Here is a 17,822-nt window from a genome sequence, read left to right as displayed (position 1 = left end):
ATGGGCCTCTAAGATGTAGGGACCCAGGGAGAAAGGCTTTTAAAGAGTCTCATGTGAATCCTTCCTTAGAGCACCTCTATTAACAAAATCCTTAAGAAAATGAATGGATTATCCTATTTCCCCACCCATCCTGTTATGGGTCATCATCCTTCTCAAATTAACCTTGAAATCAATGGGCGAGCTGGCCCCCAGGCCCTCACAATGAAATTGACTGCATATGAAATGAATTTGAAAATTCCATTTATTAAAACAAATACATTGTCCATGTGGGATGAAAATGTGCACATCACATTCAGGTGTTCCTGCTTTAACATTCCTGTATTTCCCTCTCTTTGAAAGACACACTCCATAGATCTTATATAGGAAAAAGGTGAACAATCCTTGGGTTGGGAAAACATTAATGATACGTAACAATTCACCATTGCCAGGAGCAGCTTGAAGCAAATATTAAAAAAAAAAAAAAGGAAACAACTACAAAAACTAAGACAGCATGCTCAATTTCCCCAAATCCCATTTGTGAATAGGAGTATGTTGGAGAAATGGTTTTTAATTCTTCCTTGGTAAGCAATCTGCTTCAAATATTATTATTAAAATTAACCTCAGATCAAAGTACTGTTTTGCGACCTCTAATTTAAATTAAATAGTACTTGGTTTAAAACTGAAAAAAAGAAAGAAAGAAAGAAAGAAAGAAAGGAAGAAAGGAAGAAAAGAAGAAAGAAAGAAAGAAAGAAAGAAAGAAAGAAAGAAAGAAAGAAAGAAAGAAAGAAAGAGAAAGGAAAGAATGAATGAATGAATCAGAATTAATATTGAGGGTTATTGTTAGAGTTTAAACTAACTGCATGACAGATTTTCATTACTATCCAATACATTATATACAGAAATTAGGGCCTTGAATAATTAAATTTTCCTATTAGTTATTCCTTAAGATAAAGTTATGCTGGTGGAAATGATCGTTGAATTTCTAACAGAATTAAAGCTCTTTAGAGGTATAAGTCATCAAAAGATTTCTTTCCCCCTTAACAAGTAAAAAATATCAATAAGCAAAAACTCATATAAAGACTCTGGTATTATAATACCATACTACAGGACATGAAGTTATGAGAAAGCCGAAACATTTTCCTTAAACTTAATTTCAGATGGGCTGTACATTTTCTGCTTTTTCTCTTTTGTAAACAAGGTCACAAGTTTGGAACTTCCGTAACTTTTAACTATCAGAGCCGTATTATAGTGCTTCCTTCAAGTTTTAATTCCATTTTAATTGCTCCAAAGATCTAGATTTACATAAAAATATAAAGCATTCCTCTAAGAAAAATAAATGGTGTGGATTATGAAAATCCTTGGGGTCTTACAATGACACCTTAATCACCATCAAAAGGTGCTTCATTCACAGTTGTTTTTATGTGACCACATATTCAATTCATGTTTTGGCTAATTTTAAAAATGTGATACGGTTTTAGCTGATTCCACAGTATTACTAAGCTAAAGGTACAATACTGTATGTAGTTTAATAAATACTCTGCCGGGGTCTTCCCACTAAATCTTCATTAGTGTCTCGCTGACTGTAACAACATCCCAAGGTTTGAACAGAAGCATCTGGTTATAGAAGTAGATTTGTACATTTTGCAAATATCTTAGCATTCCCTTGCCCCTGCCCCAGGTGTGAGCTTTATTTGGATGTATTTATTCTTTTATCATCGTGCCCATAAAAGGAGCTAAGGAAAATATTTATTAACTCTTTCAAAATCTGTCCTTGCCATATTAAGCTTTTATATCTTCTCCTTTCCTTCCTCTCCATTTTTTTTTTTTTAACAGAAGGAAGAGAATGGAAAGAGAATAGAATTAATTTGGAAATGGTCTTTTGCAATTTCAAAGTAAACAGCAAGCTGTAAGATCAGTCCTCTTTTGCCTGGGAATGGCACAGAAAAAAGTGATGCAGGTTTCCAGGACCTCCCATTACTGGATGAAGGCTAGAGCTGTAATGAAAAATCACTTTCAGTATCATCTCTTAGGAAGAGAGAGCTCTAGCTGCAAGGAAGTTGTAAATAAAGACTGAGAGACTCTAACAAACAAGATGGAGAACAAAACCAGAAAAGGTTCTATTGCAAAACTTGGTGAGTGAAAAGTGAAGACAATCCCAGTGGCAAAAGAGAACCAGAACCCTTTCTGGTGGTGCTGGCACATCTGTCCCCTTCTCCCTGGCAGGTGAACAGCTAGGATTCTGAGAATGGGTCTCCTCTGGAGCCCTTGGTTTATTTCTCCTGATACTTGAAGAAACAGAAAGTGTTCTTTCAATCTAGAATTTCCATGATGCAGGGAAAGATGAAATTGGCTCTTACTCTATGACAAAAACACCTCCCCATTGATGGTGAATCCTTCCTTCCCTCTCCTGCTTGGTGGTTCCTGTGCTGCCCTGGATCCTGGATACAACCAAAATGCTTTGGATTCTGGAAAATACGTTGAAGAGGCATTTACACTACTGTGAACTCAGAGGTATTTTAGGCATGGCTAAGGCTCTGAAGTAATCTCAGTTTTCAAGACACTGAGTTTTTTCTTCTCCAGCTTCTTTTCTCTCTTGTTCCTGTTCCAAACTTGAGTAAAACAACAAACCTTCTGAATGGATGTAACATAGGGACATTTTCATGCAGTATTACTCAAAAATTGTCACAAATATATGAAAGCACCAGTCACAACACATGATTTACTTTTACTTGCAGAATCAAAGCTATCATGTACAAATGTTGGGAACTGTGATAAGAGAACACAGACAACCGGCATTTTTTGTTATCACCATGAGGACAAACCACGGGGAACAGCTCCCTAGACATTTGGGTGTTCATCCTTGGAGTTCAGTCTTACAGACAAGTCCAGTCTTCTCTCTGTACTACTCTAATGGGAAGGGTGGAAGGAGAGGCAGGGGAGAAGGAAAAAAGAAAAAAGGCACAAAGACTAAACATCAATGCCATTAAACCAAACCGCGGCTACACTGGACAATTCAGCTTATCAAAGGGTATTCTAAAGGCAATATTCATTCCAAGAAGGTCATACATATCTTAGTTCAGTACAGCTGTCTGTTTTTATTTTTATTATTATTTTTTTAAATATGAAGCAGAAACATAAGGTTTGGGGAGGGATAGCAGAAAAGAAATGAGGCGGATTTTATCTTTACATATTCCCCTCCTCCAGGCAGTTCTGCAGCTATCAGATCTCTTAACTCGGGATGTGGTTTGGCTTTCATTCTCATCAAGGGGACCGGTTCTTTAAACATGCATAGCCTGGAGTTTCCAGGATGGTTCTCCTCCCTCTCTTTAAATGCTGTGGACTAGAAAGGCGCCCACTTTGCTAAAAACTCGACATCAGTGTCCCAGGAGCCCTGAGGCTCTTCAGGCTCCTCGTGAAGACTTAAAGGATGGCGCAGAAAAACTTCTTCTCCCTAAATGGGTTTTCTGAAGCCGGGACGGGGGTCAGCAGGGGGTCTTCCTTGGCATGCGCCTCGCAGTAGGCCATCAAGTCTGCGGCAGCCTTGGATACCTGAAGAAGGGGACAAAAACAACCCGCCCTTAAGCAGAAGCATTTGCGGAAGCATCGACGCATGCGCAAGCAGCCAGGGCGGACTTCCGGGTCCAGCCCCAGGACTTGGGCTCCTCTCGGTGCTCTGCGGGCGTCACCAGCTCGCGGGGGAAGTGAGAGGGGCGCTCAACCTCCTTAGGGCCTCCGTTTTCTTATCTGCAAAGAAGGGCGTTGGTGATCTCGATCTCATGGGGCTGTCTCCAGCAGGTCCCAGGGCCGGGACTAGGGCGGGGTGAGTGAGGCTCTTAGGGCACAAACGGAACGGGGTGCTGTTAGGGTCATGTGATAATCAACCCTGCGTTTGTACAGCCCTGACAGTGGGGGGTCGCCTTGAATTGTGTGCCTCCTTACTCGCCTCACCCTAGTCCCAGCCCTGGCTGCAAGGGTTAAATGAGATAATCCACGGAAATAGCTTAGTGCCTGGCACATAGTAGGTTTTCCACACAGGATGTGTGAAGCCATGTTGATTTCCTTTTTATTTTTATTTATGTATTTTTATGTATGTATGTATTTAAAAATTGTATTTATTTATTTGAGAGAGTGAGCGCGCAGGAGCAGGGTGGGGGGCAGGGAGGGCAAAGGCAGAGGGAGAAGCAGACTCCCTGCTGAGCAGGGAGCCCCTGGCGTGCCTCCATCCCAGGACCCTTGGATCAGGACCTGAGCCGAAGGCAGACACTTAACCAACTGAGCCACTCAGACTCAGTTTTTATATATCATTATATATAATTTATTATACGTCTGAAATATATATTACTTCAATCTGGTACTGTATCCATTAGGGAGTCCCACTGCGAGGCTGGTCAGTGATTTCAATGATGAAGTTACTTCTCACATTCCTGTAGCTTCTTGGGAATGGTCTGGAATACCTTCCTTCAACCAGCCTTCAGAATGGCAAATTTTCACTACTTGAGGGTGGACTTAATTTGGGAAAATAAACTAAAGGTCAATTACAACCACATCTGGGGGCTAGGTGGATGATCCACCTGAGGAATGTCAATTTGGGCTCAATAACCATAAAGTTAAGAGTCACTTTCTTACATGACATAATATACTTGCTCTGGAGATCACTCCCAAGAGTTTTTAACATCACTGTACTACCAGGATAGCCTTTCAAAGTGACTACTGAAAGGATAATCCTCTGTAAGATTGGGATGGATGATATTGCTAAAAAAAATTCACTGCCCCACCCTACAGGTAGGTGGATTACACATACCCACACAATGACATCAGACTTGCTCCGCCAATGAGATGTGAGAGAAGTGATGTGGGTCACTTTGGGGCAGAAGCGTCAAGAACCAATACATCATTTGCCATGCTCTTTCTCTCTGCCAATTTGTCCAACTGAAATAATTTACTGAGAACCACCTTAATTGATTCAGAGGTTTTAACAAAAGGCACAGTGGCCACACCCTTGATTTGTTCCTTGCCTTATGGTTGAGTTGATTAGAACTTTGTTACTTAAAGACCTTTCAATTTTATGGTTTAATGCTTTCCTCTTCTAACCCCCTAAGTCTTTGAATTTTCGGACTCTCTGATCCTTTCATCACAGGCCAGACAGAGGCAATATTCTGGGTAGAGGCTGCTGCATCTGCCAGGGTCCCTGCTCAAAGTGACATAGTGTGGAGTGGCAGCTGATCTGCGAAGGACATGTGGTGGGAATAAGAAGTATAACTTTGTTGTTGTAAGCCCCTAAGAATGGGAGGAGAGGACCTTTTGTTACTGCAACAAAATCCAGTCTACTCTGACTGATATAAAGAGGTATAGGTATTAGTGTGTTAGTTTCTTCTTCTGCCTTAACAAATTGCCACAAACTGGGTGACTTAAAACAACAGAAATTTATTCTCTGACAGTTGGTGCTAGAGACTGCAAGTTCAAAATCAAGGTATCAGCGGGGTTGGTTTCCACTGGAGGCCCAAGGAGAATCTATTCCATGCTTCTTAGCCTGGTGGTTTCCAGCAATCCTTGGTGTCCCTTGGCTTGTAAATGTATCACACCAATCTCTGCCCATATCTTTACATAGCCTTCTGTCCCGTGTGTCTCTGTCCATGACATTCTCTTCTTTGTCTGTGCCCAAATCTCCTACCTACCTATCATTGGATTAGGGCCCACCCTAAGCCACTATGAGCTCATCTCAACTTGATTACATCTACAAATATCCTACTTCCAAATAAGATCACATTCTAAGGTTCCAGGTAGGTTTAGGGGACACTGTCCAATGGCAGTATAGTTGTGTAAAAGTCAGTCACCCTCACTTTCTTTTTGCATTTAAAATAATCTTTTATTTACCTTTTTTCCAGCTTTATTGAGATATAATTGATAGATAACAGTGTGTAACTTTAAGGTGTATGTTGCAATGATTTGATACACTACTATATTGTGAAATGATAACTACAGTAGGTTAATTAACACCTCACATAATTACCTTTTTCTTTATGTGTATGGTGAGAGCATTTAAGATCTACTCTTTTAGCAACTTGCAAGTATATAATACAGTATTGTTAACTGTAGTAATCGTGCTGTGGATTCTATCCCCAGAATTTATTCATCTTATAACTGGAAGTTTATAGCCTTTGACCAACCTCTCCCCATTTCCTCACCATCCAGCCCCCAGTAACCACCATTCTACTGTTTCTGTGAGTCAGATTTTTTAGGTTTCACATGATATCACACAGTATTTGTCTTTCTCTGTCTGACTTATCTCACTTAGCATAGTGCCCTCAAAGTCCATCATATTATCACAAATGGCCAGATTTCCTTTTTTCATGGCTGAATAATATTCCGTTGTATGTATATAACACATCTTCTTTATCCATTCATCTACAGATGAACACTTAGGTTGTTTCCATATCTTGACTATTGTGAATAATGCTGCAATGAATATGGGGGTGCAGATAACTCTGTGAAATTCTGATTTTATTTCCCTTGGCTATATATCCAGAACTGGGATGGCTGGATCATAGGGTAGTTCTACTTTTAACTTTTTGAGGACCCTCCATAGTGTTTTCCATAGTGGTTGCACCATTATACATTCCCACCAACAGCACATAGGGTTCCCTTTTCTCCGCATCTTCACCAACACTTGTTATCACTTGTCTTTTTGATAATAGCCATTCTAATGGGTGTGAAGTGCTATATCGTGCTTTTGATTTGCATTCTGCTAATTAGTATTTTGAACATCTTTTCACATACCTGTTGGCCAGTTATATGTCTTCTTTGGAAACATGTCAACTCAGTTACTCTGCCCATTTTTTAATCAGATTTTTTTTCTTGCATGAGTTCTTTATATATTTTGGATATTAACTCCTTACCATATATATGGTTTGCAAATATTTTCTCCTTTTCCATAGGTTGCCTTTTCATTTTGTCTTTTGCTGTGCAGAACCTTTTAGTCTCATGCAGACCCCTTATTTATTTTTGCTTTTGTTGCATGTATGTTTGCTGTCATATTCAAGAAATCATGGCCAAGACCAATGTCAAGGAGCTCACCCCCTATGTGTTCTTCTAGGAGTTTTACACTTCAGGTCTCATATTTAAGCCTTTGATCCATTTTGAGTTAATTTTTGTGGGTGGTGTAAGATGTGGATCCCGTTTCATTCTTTTTTTTTTTTTTTTTTAATTTATTTATTTGACACAGGGAAAAACAGCGAGAGAGGGAACACAAGCAGGGGGAGTGGGAGAGGGAGTAGCAGGCTTCCCGCGGAGCAGGGAGCCTGATGTGGGGCTCAATCCCAGGACCCTGGGATCATGACCTGAGCTGAAGGCAGACAGACGCTTAACGACTGAGCCACCAGCCGCCCCTTCTCTTTCATTTCTGCTTTTATTTCAGTCTTCTCTCTTTTTTTTCTTAGCCTAGCTAAGGATTTGTCAGTTTTGTTTATCTTTTCAAAAACCAGCTCTAGGTTTCATTGATGTTTTCTATTATTTTTCTGGTCTCTATTTCATTTATTTCTGCTCTTATCTTTATTTCCTTCCTTCTGCTAACTTAAGGCTTAATTTGTTCTTTTTTTAGTTCCTAAGGTTTAAAGTTAGGTTATTTAGGATCTTTCTTCTTCTTTTTTTAAATGTAGGTGAAAGGAAACTTCCCTCTTGGAACTGCTTTTGCTACATCTCATAAGTTTAGGGATGTTGTGTTTCCACTTTTTTGTTTTCAGATATTTATCTACCTTCTAATTTCTTCTTTGATCCATTGGTTTGCTGTTCAGGGGTGTGTTGTATAATTTCCACGTGTGTGAATTATCCAGTTTTCCTCTTATTACTGATTTGTAGTTTCATACCACTGTGGCTGGAAACGATTCTTGGTACAATTTCTTTTTTTTTTTTTTAATTTTTTTTTTTTAAGATTTTATTTATTTGCGAGAGAGAGAATGAGAGACAGAGAGCATGAGAGGGAGGAGGGTCAGAGGGAGAAGCAGACTCCCTGCTGAGCAGGGAGCCTGATGTGGGACTCGATCCTGGGACTCCAGGATCATGACCTGAGCCGAAGGCAGTCGCTTACCCAACTGAGCCACCCAGGCGCCCGGTACAATTTCAGTCTTCTTAAATTAGCTAAGACTTATTTTGTGGCCTATTATTTGTCCTATCCTGGGGAATATAACATGTACACTTGAGAAGAATGTATATTCTGCTGCTGTTGGATGGAATGTTCTGTATATGTCTTTTAGATCCATTTGGTCTGAAGTATAGTTCAAGTCCAACATTTCCTTATGAATTTTCTGTCTGGATGATCTATCCATTGTTAAAAGTGGGCTATTAAATTTGCTATATTATTTTATTATTGTCTATTTCTCTCATCAGGTCTGGTAATAATTTGCTTTTTTAAAAAAAGATTTTATTTATTTATTTGTCAGAAAGAGAGCGAGCACAAGCAGGGGGAGCTGCAGGTAGAGGGAGAAGCAGGCTCCCCGCCGAGCAAGGAGCCCGATGCAGGACTTTATCCCAGGACCCTGGGATCATGACCTGAGCCGAAGGCAGATGCTTAACGGACTGATCCACCCAGGCATCCCAGGTCTGCTAATATTTGGTTAATATGTTTAGGTGTTCTTGTTTTGGGTGTATATCTATTTATGATGGTTATATCCTCTTGGTTAATTGACCCCTTTATCATTATATGAGGACCTTTGTCTCTTGTTACAGTTTTTGGCTTAAAGCGTTGCTCTTTAATTGACATTGCATTGCTTATAAAAAATATTTTTATTATGCTCCTATTATGTTTCAGACATTGGGTTTTCTCTTTTGCTCTACACAATAATCCTGAGGTAAGAAGTGTTAAATTCCTTTCATAGGTGAAAAATTAAGGCTCAGCAGATGGCTTGAATTGTTCAATGTCATATAGCAAAGCACTTGGCAGAAAAAGAACTGAACCCTTGATGCTTTGCCATCAAGCCACAGATATCTACATACGAGCTACTCAAATGCAGGGCTGGTTCCAAAGGTTGAAATTGAAATTCTTTGCACATCTTTATGAAATGCTACTATGATGGAATGAAAGGAAACAGCCTGTTCTTGTCTTAGCTCCTCTAAATGAAAGCAAAGGACAGACTCTCAGACTGAATCTCAATTACTTTTTGTGTGTGTGTGTGTGTCTTTTACTTGCTTGAGCCATAGTCATTATTACTGCAAACAGGAGCTCAGCAGTAAGCAGCAAAGACCAGGCAACAGTAATATCTAAAACTCACTTGTTAAGAAGAGATCCAGCACCACCCCTACTCTTCTGCAATGTTCACACACAAACACAGGCATACCTTAGAAATATTGCAGGTTCAGTTCCAGACTACTGGAATAAAGTGAATACCACAATAAAACGAGGCAAATGAATTTTTTAGTTCCCTATGGCATATAAAAGTTATGTTTACACTATACCGCGGTCTATTAAGTGTGCAATACCATTATGCCTAAGAAAACAATGTACATTCTTTAATTCAAAAATGCTGCATTGTTAAAAAATGCTAATCATCATCTGAGCTTTCAGCAAGTCATAATCACTAGTCACAGATCACCAAAACAAATCATGAAAAAGTTTAAAATATTGCAAGAATTACCCAAATGCGACACAGCGATATGAAGGGAGCAAATGCTACTGGCAAAATGACACAAATAGACTTGCTCAATGCAGGGTTGCCCAAAACCCTTCAATGTGTAGAAACCGCAGTATCTGAGAAGTGCAGTAAAGCAAAGCACAATAAAACAAGGTAGGCCTGTGTGTGGAAGAAATTTTCAAAATCTTTTTATGATACAGAAAGTGCTATATTGGGCAAAATTAATAGCTTAAGAGTTGCTTATATCTTATATTTGAACACTTGATTCCGAATGGTTTCTTTCTCAAATTATTTTCTGAGTTTTATCTTGTTTCCTTAACTAGATTGCAGTTCCCTGTGGGTGATAATCCAACACATGGTCAGAATCCTAGCAGTAATGAGAATAACTATTAATATTTATCTGCCCTTGCTATATGTCAGAATTGTGCTAACCACTTTACATACAGTATCTTATTTAATCCTTACAACAATGTTGTGGGTCACAGGCTATTATTGTCCTCATCTTAAATATGTGAATTTGAGGCTTCATTAGGAAGGTGTTTGCCTAGGTCTCACAGCTCATGAGTGGCTGAGTAGTGAGTCCTAGTGTTCCTGACTTAATCCTATGAATATTCTTCCTTTCTAACCCATAGTGTCATCCTTGTCCCCTGTCTTAAATGAGTCACAGCAATAGTCTGCCTGGCAAGTCTCTTTCTGACTATCCCTGCTAACGTTCTGCACACAGTGTCCTTTATATTATATATCCCTAGGCCTACTTCCATTAATATTTCCCCAATAACCCTAGGCAATCTCTCTCTTTTCGGTCCTATTGCTTATTACTCCAAAAATATCTCAAATTTGTCTCCTTATTGTCACTGCTGTTGTGACTACCCATGTTTAAGCCCCTTCTTCTTTGTCCATGTTTACAGAAATAACCTCTTAAATAAAAAGTGATTAATTTGGGTTTTCCAAGGGGTCTGCTATAAACTGAATGTTTGTGCCCTCCAAAATTTACATGTTAAAACTTAATTCCCAATGTGATGGATTTGGAGTTCTCATGAATGGGTTTAGTGCTATACGAGAGATCCCAGAGCTCCCTCACCCCTTTCTGCCACGTGAGAACATAGTGCAAAATCAGCCATCTAGTAACCAGGAAGTGGGCTCCCATTACACATGGAATCTGCCAGTGCCTTGATGTTGGATTTCCCAGTCTCCAGAACTGTGAGAAAAAATGTCTGTTGTTTATAAGCCACCCAGTATGGTATTCTATTTTAGCAGCTCAAATGGACTAACACAGGGTCAACAGATTGAATTCGGGGGGTGGTCTGGTCTGTGAATGTTGATGATAAAAATTACATCTCTCTCTTCACTAACCTCAAATGGAGATTTAGCATTTCTGTCCATTACATTCCCAGATGTAGACAACACACAACAGTAGCATTAGTAGTCCCTCGACTTGGTTAGCCATAGAAATCGGATATTTCTCATCACATTAGAAGTTTTTGCAAACATCTCAACATTTCATTTATGTTCATCCACTTTATAATTATAGACCCACTATTAGATCTTATATTATCAGTTAATAAAGGGGTACATATGTAACTATCACAAATGTTTCTCTAAAAACTATTCTGATAAACTGTATTTCAGTATGATTAGTTTCCTTTGTAATTTGAAAACATTACTCTGAGAAGGAGACCATATGCTTCAGTAGGCTGCCAAACAGGTCTAGGGCAGAAAAAAGTTTAAGAATCTCAACTGTAAATGAATTCCCAGCTTTCACTACTGTGCCAAGAGTAGTATTTTCCACACTGCAGCTAGAAAGTTAATTTAAAAATATAAATTGGCTCATACCACTCTAATAGTTTCCCATTGTACTTTGCAGAGAACCAAAACATCTTAAAACAGCCTGTGGGTCCTGCATGCTTTGGGCCTGCCCATATTTCCAATTTCATGTGTGGCATTCTTCCCTCCCCCCACACACCTCAGCTAATGTTATGGAAGCTCCAAGTTCTTTTTTGCCTCAGAGCTTCACATATACAATTCCCCGGAACATTCTTTTCCCCATTTTCTCAACAGCCTGGCTCCTTCTCTTCCTTTAGGAATCAGTTGAAATAATGCCTCTTTGCAGAGTCTTTAATGACCACTTCCTCCAATAATAACTTCCCTCATTATGTTCTTTCATCCCATTCTCTTCCTTTATAGAAGAACACTTCTCACAATTTATAATGACAACCATTGTTTATTTGCTGTTTCATATTCTTCTTTCACTTTAGGCACTATACTCTAGGAAAGCAGAAACCATGTCTTCTTTATCTACCATTGTATGATTAATACCAGATACATGGTAGACACTCAGATAATTGCTGAAGGAGTTCTCAAACATAATCCTGTTCAATGAATATTCTATTCAACTAATACTTACTGAGTACCTAATAAGCCAGGCATAGGTCTGGATACTTGGAATAATAAAGGAAGAAAATACACAAAGATTTCTGTCCTTGCAGAACTTATGTAATTTTCTAGACTTCTAATTCAGACTATGATGATAAAACACACACTAATTAAACTGGAAAAAACATAGGAACAATTAGTTTATAAATGTTAGGCCACAGGCAGCACAGGACAGTGATCGGTGAGAGAAGGGAGATAACATAAGCCTTGTCCCAGCTGACTGTAAAAAGGGTTTTTAGGCCATGGCACAGGGAGGGGCCACCAAAACAGAGTTAAGGAATCTCCTTGAGTTGAGGAGAGAGTAACAGAGAAGAAAGAGCTACACAGACACAGAAAGAGGGAGAGAGAAAATGTGAGCTCTGGAGGCCTCCAGAGGATTCCTTTTGAGTCTTTAGCTGAACACTGATCGGCACATATGTGGGAGAAAACTGCTTGAGGCTGTGCAAAAATATTCAGAAAGGATCAAATGGAACAATCCCTGGTGATCACACAGGGCTGGAGTAGTTTGTGCCTTTCTACTGGCAGAGGAGAAAGATCTCATAACACTGGGGGGTTGAGTAGAGTCCTATAAAGGGTATTGCTGTGGGAGTGGTGCCAAATTGGCCCAGGTTAAAGGCTATTATGGACCCACCTGCCAACGTTCAGTAGTAAGCCTTGAATAGATCAGAATGTTTCCAATTAACTTAATTGCACTATAGAACAAAACCCCCAAATATTAAAAGGAATACAAAAAATTCCAGTATGCCACAATATCTAGAATCCAATAAAAAAATTCAAGCATATAATTAAGTGGGAAAAAAAAATCTCTCCCATATAAGGAAAAAAAATAATACAAAGAGGAAGACCCAGAATTGACACAGATATAAAATTAATAGATAATGATGTTGTTAAGACAGCTATTGTAAATACTGTCCGTAAGATCAAGAAGGTAGAGGAAAGCAAAACATGATAAAAAGAGACATAGAAGATATTTAAAAGACCCAAATCAAATCTCTGGAGATAAATAATACGCTGGATGGAATTAGCAGCAGATTTAGACACTGCAGAAGAAGAGATGAGTGAACTTGAAGACAATAGGAATTCTCCAAAAGGAAGTACAGAGAGAAAGTAGACTGAAAAAATATGAACAGAACACCGGGCTAGAAGATAACCTAAGGACCTGAATATAGATATAATTGGGGTCTCCGAAGGACAGGAGAAAGGTTGTGGGTGCAGAAGAAGGAAGAAACAATATCTGAAGACATAGTGGCTGAAAAAGACTTAATGGTTGATGAAAAAAACAAACCCACAGGTTCAAGTAACTAAACAAACCCCAAATGAAGAAACATGAATCAAACTACACCAATGTACAGCATCATCAAATTGCCGATACAGTATTTGAATGGGAAAATGGGGAGAACAGAAAAGAAAGCATAATAGTTATAGAGAATGTTAGAAGGTAGTAAGTTTTATTTAATTAATCAATTAACTAATTTATTTATTTAGAAAGGGGACAGGAGAGGCAGAGGGAGAGGGAGAGAATCTCAAGCAGGCTCCACACCCCCTGCAGAGCCCAACACGGGGCTCTGTCTCACAACCCTGAGATCATGACCTGAGCTGAATTCAAGACACTTAACCAACTGAACCACCCGGGTGCCCCAGAGGGTAGTAAGTTTTATAAGGAAATGAAAAGTAGAGCAGGGTAAAAGGGATTAAGAATGTGTGTGTGTGGGGGGGGGAGGGGTTGGGGAACAGATTGCAGTAGTTAGGCTTAGTTGAGAAGGCAATTAATCTTTGGGTGAAAACTTGCAGAATGAAGGGGAGGCACTGACTTGCACTGTAAAGGAGCACTCTGAATGCTGTGTGGAAAGCAGCAAGTACTTTGTGGGAGTCAAGGGTCGAAGTAGAGACTGCCCCGGAAGCTACTGTCGTAATCCAAGAGAGAGGTGGCAGTGGTTCAGATGCAGTGTAAAGTGGTATAATTCTAGATAAACAGTATTTGAATGTAGAATCACCAGGATTTTATGATGGACTGGAGAAAGGGTATGAATACAAAAGAACTATTAAGGCTATCTCTTAAAGTTTTTGGACTGAACAAATAGAACTGTTCTCATTTCAGCTGGTGAAAGCTGCAGGGAGAAGTTTTGGGGGTGAGACCAGGAATATAGTTTAAGTTTGAAATTAAAATGTCTGTTAGTGAGATATACAATGCTGGAGTTTGAGAGAGATGTAGACTAGAGCTATAAATTTGGGAATCAAGGCCATATAGAAGGTATGTAAAGCCTTGGGAATGAACAAGATCATCCAGAGAGTGTATTTAGATAGAAAAGAGAGGGACAGGTACTGAACCCTGGAACGTTTCAATGTAAGAAGCTGGGGAGCCTAAGAGGAGCCAGAAAAGGAAATTTAGACATAGTTACCTGTGAGAGTGGGGACTGTTGAGAGCCAAATGCTGAAGAAAATGCTTCAAGGCATAAGGAATCATCAACCATGATAAATGCTGCCAGTAGGTCAAGTATGATGAAATGGAGAATTGACTATTAGATTTAGCCATCTGTAGTCATTAGCAACCTTGGTGAGAGAAGGTTCAAGAGAATGGTGGGGGTGAAAACCTCACTGGAATGGGTTTACAAGCAAATGGGGCCTCCTCCTCCTTCTTCTTCATGAACAATTCAGTCTTAAAGGGATTGGGTGAGACTAAGCAAAGTGGGCTCCACACCAGGTCAGGGGCCCACAGTGGGAGGTCAGAGCTTGAGCAAGGTGAGGAGAGCATCTGTACAGAGGATAGCCTGGTGAGGAGTGTAGGAGCCCGAGTGGGATGTGAATGCATCCATGTCGGGAAGAAAGGTCATGGAATGGGACCTTGGTTCCATACAGGAGAGTTGGCCAAATAAGGACCAGGGGAGCTAGGACCCTCATTGTCAGTGAAGGGAGTTACAAATATGGGAAGTAGAAAGCTAGAATATACTCTGTGGTGTAGGACAGGACCTGGTGGTGTTCGTGTGAACTCATGGTTACATATACACAGATACAAAGATAAAGAAATAAATAGACATCTATAGTATTCTTTAACTCTATCCACTGAGAGGAACTTGGAGCAGCAACACTTCAAACACTTCAGCAATGAGAACAACTAGCATCCAGGTTTTCATTTCTAAATACCATTCTCAAAGGAACTATTGCTCTTAGGGAAAAGGGTGATTCCAGTGTTGTGGCAGGGAAATAATAAGAGGACCCTACACCATCTTTTTGGGCCAAGCACTAAGGACGCACTCAAAGGAAGATGGAGTCATGTCAGAAGGACATGATAGCTAGCTTTTTAGTCTGTGCCAATTAAAGCATCAAAATAAATGATGATAGTAGCAAATTATAAACCACCGAATAAAAGAGGAAGCCGTGAGTCTGTATCAATATAATTTAAAAAATAGAACGTTTGATGAGGAGTGGGATAGTGAATATAGTCTCAAGGTCCATCTCCCAAGATCCAAATATTTCTTAATAACAAAAGACAAAAGAAGAACTTTACATGAAAAAACTGGAAGATAACACCTTAATTAAGTAATCGAAGTTAACATCACCAGTAAATGACAATTTGAAATCATATGCTACTGATAAAATGTAATGAGACAAATATCCCCATCAATTCTATATTAATGTTCCCGTTTTGTTACCTGAATTTAATCATAAGGAAATATCTGACAAACCCAACTTGAGTGGTATTCTACAAAATGAATGGCCCATAACCTTCAAAGGTGTCAAGGCCATGAAAGTCAAGGAACTCTATGGACAGGACAACTAAATGCAACACATGATTCTGAACTGGGTCCTTTTGCTCAAAGGGATATTACTAGGGTGATTTGCAATACTTAAATGGGGTCTGAAGATTAGAAAATAGTAACATAACAGTGTTAACCTCCTAATTCTGATGACTGCATTATGATTATGTAGAAGAATGTTTTCACTTATAGGAAACACACACTAAAGTATTTGGTGGTGATGGGGCAACCGTTGACAACTTATTTTCAAATGGTTCAGGGGAAAACAAAATTCTTTGTACTGCATTTGCAACCCTGTTGTACCTTTGAGATTATTTCCAGAGTAAAAATAATTTTTCAAAAGAAAGGGAAAAGAGACATTAGAGATAGTGAATATAGACAACTTTTTCAAGAAGTTCTGAAAAGCAGAGCAAACAAATGAGGCAGTTGCTGGAAGAGTAAGTGGGCGATTCAGAGAAAAAAAATAAAATTTTATTTAAGATGGAGAAATAACACTACGTTTGTACAATGATGGAAGTGATGACATAGAGAACCCAAACTGATGATTCAGGATGGACAGGTGGTGGAGTGTGACCTTGGATTAGGGAGATGAGATCTGATGCACATGTGAAGGAATTACATTTGACAAGAGTGTGGATCTCCTCAGATTGACCACTGCTGAAACCCAGCTATCCAGCAACCTCTCCAAACTAGACAGGGGCTGAGAACCTGGAAGTAAAGAAATGGTGACTCTAGAGAGTCCCAAAAAGGCCGCCAAACTATGATTTTAGGCTCTGAAAAAATAGGAACCTACTCTAGGCAGACATTCTGACAGCTCTGAGAAGCAGTTGTCAGGATAAAAATCAGGCCTAAGATTTTAAACAGTATGTAAGGATATAGTTCTGTCTTCATTACATTCTGAAATGAAGACACATTTTAAAATTGATGTCGCAAAATTCTTGCAAGCCATCAGGCAAAGAAATAAGCACTGACGGGTGGTCACTGCCTATATGTGTGGGAAATCACATGTGTGTTAAGAGCATCAGTCATTCAGTCAAGTCCTTCAGTTGAGTTGCCTGCATTAAAAGCACCACCCAGGGTTGACTTAACTTTAATTTGTTGCTTAAAAAGACCTCAAAGACTGTGCTGGGATGGAGGCTTGAAATGGGAAGTTCATTGTCTGTCATTGGCTTGGCAATATACCTGAAGGCAAAAGAAACTGCCAAGACTCTGGGAAGAGACAGAATTTCCAAACTAGGAGAGACTGGTCTGACATTTGTCTAGAAAGGTCTTTTGCTCAGGTCAAAAGCAACTGGCTATTTTAAAGTCTTCATTTTTCTTTGGATCACTAATATGTAATTCAAGTAAGAAAAAATGAAAACATCCAGCTTAAACACTAGTTCGGGAATGCAGAAAAAAACCTTAGGATTCTTTGACATGCCTTGGAGACACACTGAGAATATGAGAGGTGCTATGGACAGCAAGATTACTAATGTCGGCAATGAAAGGCGGCAAATCGCCACGATGTCTCACAACATCATGGTGCCCGCATCATTGCAGGTGGCCAAAATTGAGTCTAAAGGATCTTTCCCGGGTGTGAAGAGCACCCAGGATCAAACTTTGATTGTGATACTAGAGGAAGTAAAATTGTATGGATAAATATTGACTATTTTTTATTTATAAAATAACGAGTGAATCTTCTAAGTAGTCTTCCCCTCCCCTCTCCTCCAAGTTGGTATTAAGCTAATGGTACATCAATAGGATTTTTCTAAAAAAGGAAATAGAATAATATTTTTCAAATTAATAACTTCAAAAGAATCATCAAAAAAGTACCTTATATTTAATTTACTCTATTTAATAAAAAAAGAAAGACATTCAAAGTGCCATCCAAAGTAGTTACATTTTTAAGAAGGGAGAATTCATCTGGCCTGAAAACTGGGCTATTCAGAAGAATTCATTTCCTAGGGATTTCAAATTATCAAGGTTTAACAGTACTACTGCAATAGCTCCTAGACACAGTGCATAAAGCTAAGGACATACATGGTGCTTAATA

The 17,822-nt window shown here is 39.2% G+C and overlaps 1 protein-coding gene across 7 annotated transcripts in view; it reads right to left on the bottom strand.

Annotated features, from left to right (window-relative positions):
• Positions 1–223: 223 nt before the first annotated feature.
• Positions 224–17,822, bottom strand: part of GNG2 (G protein subunit gamma 2) — a 117,100-nt gene continuing 99,501 nt past the window's right edge. For all 7 annotated transcript variants that reach the window (XM_036109211.2, XM_036109213.2, XM_078053690.1 and 4 more), the window contains one exon: positions 224–3,528. In XM_036109211.2, coding sequence (XP_035965104.1) covers positions 3,400–3,528 — 129 coding nt within the window. In that variant the 3' untranslated portion in view covers positions 224–3,399. The remainder of the gene's footprint in view (positions 3,529–17,822) is intronic.

The sequence above is a fragment of the Halichoerus grypus genome, chromosome 8 (assembly GCF_964656455.1).
Source record: "Halichoerus grypus chromosome 8, mHalGry1.hap1.1, whole genome shotgun sequence".
NCBI classification, from domain to species: Eukaryota; Metazoa; Chordata; class Mammalia; order Carnivora; family Phocidae; genus Halichoerus; species Halichoerus grypus.
This window is presented reverse-complemented; position numbering and strand designations above follow the sequence as displayed.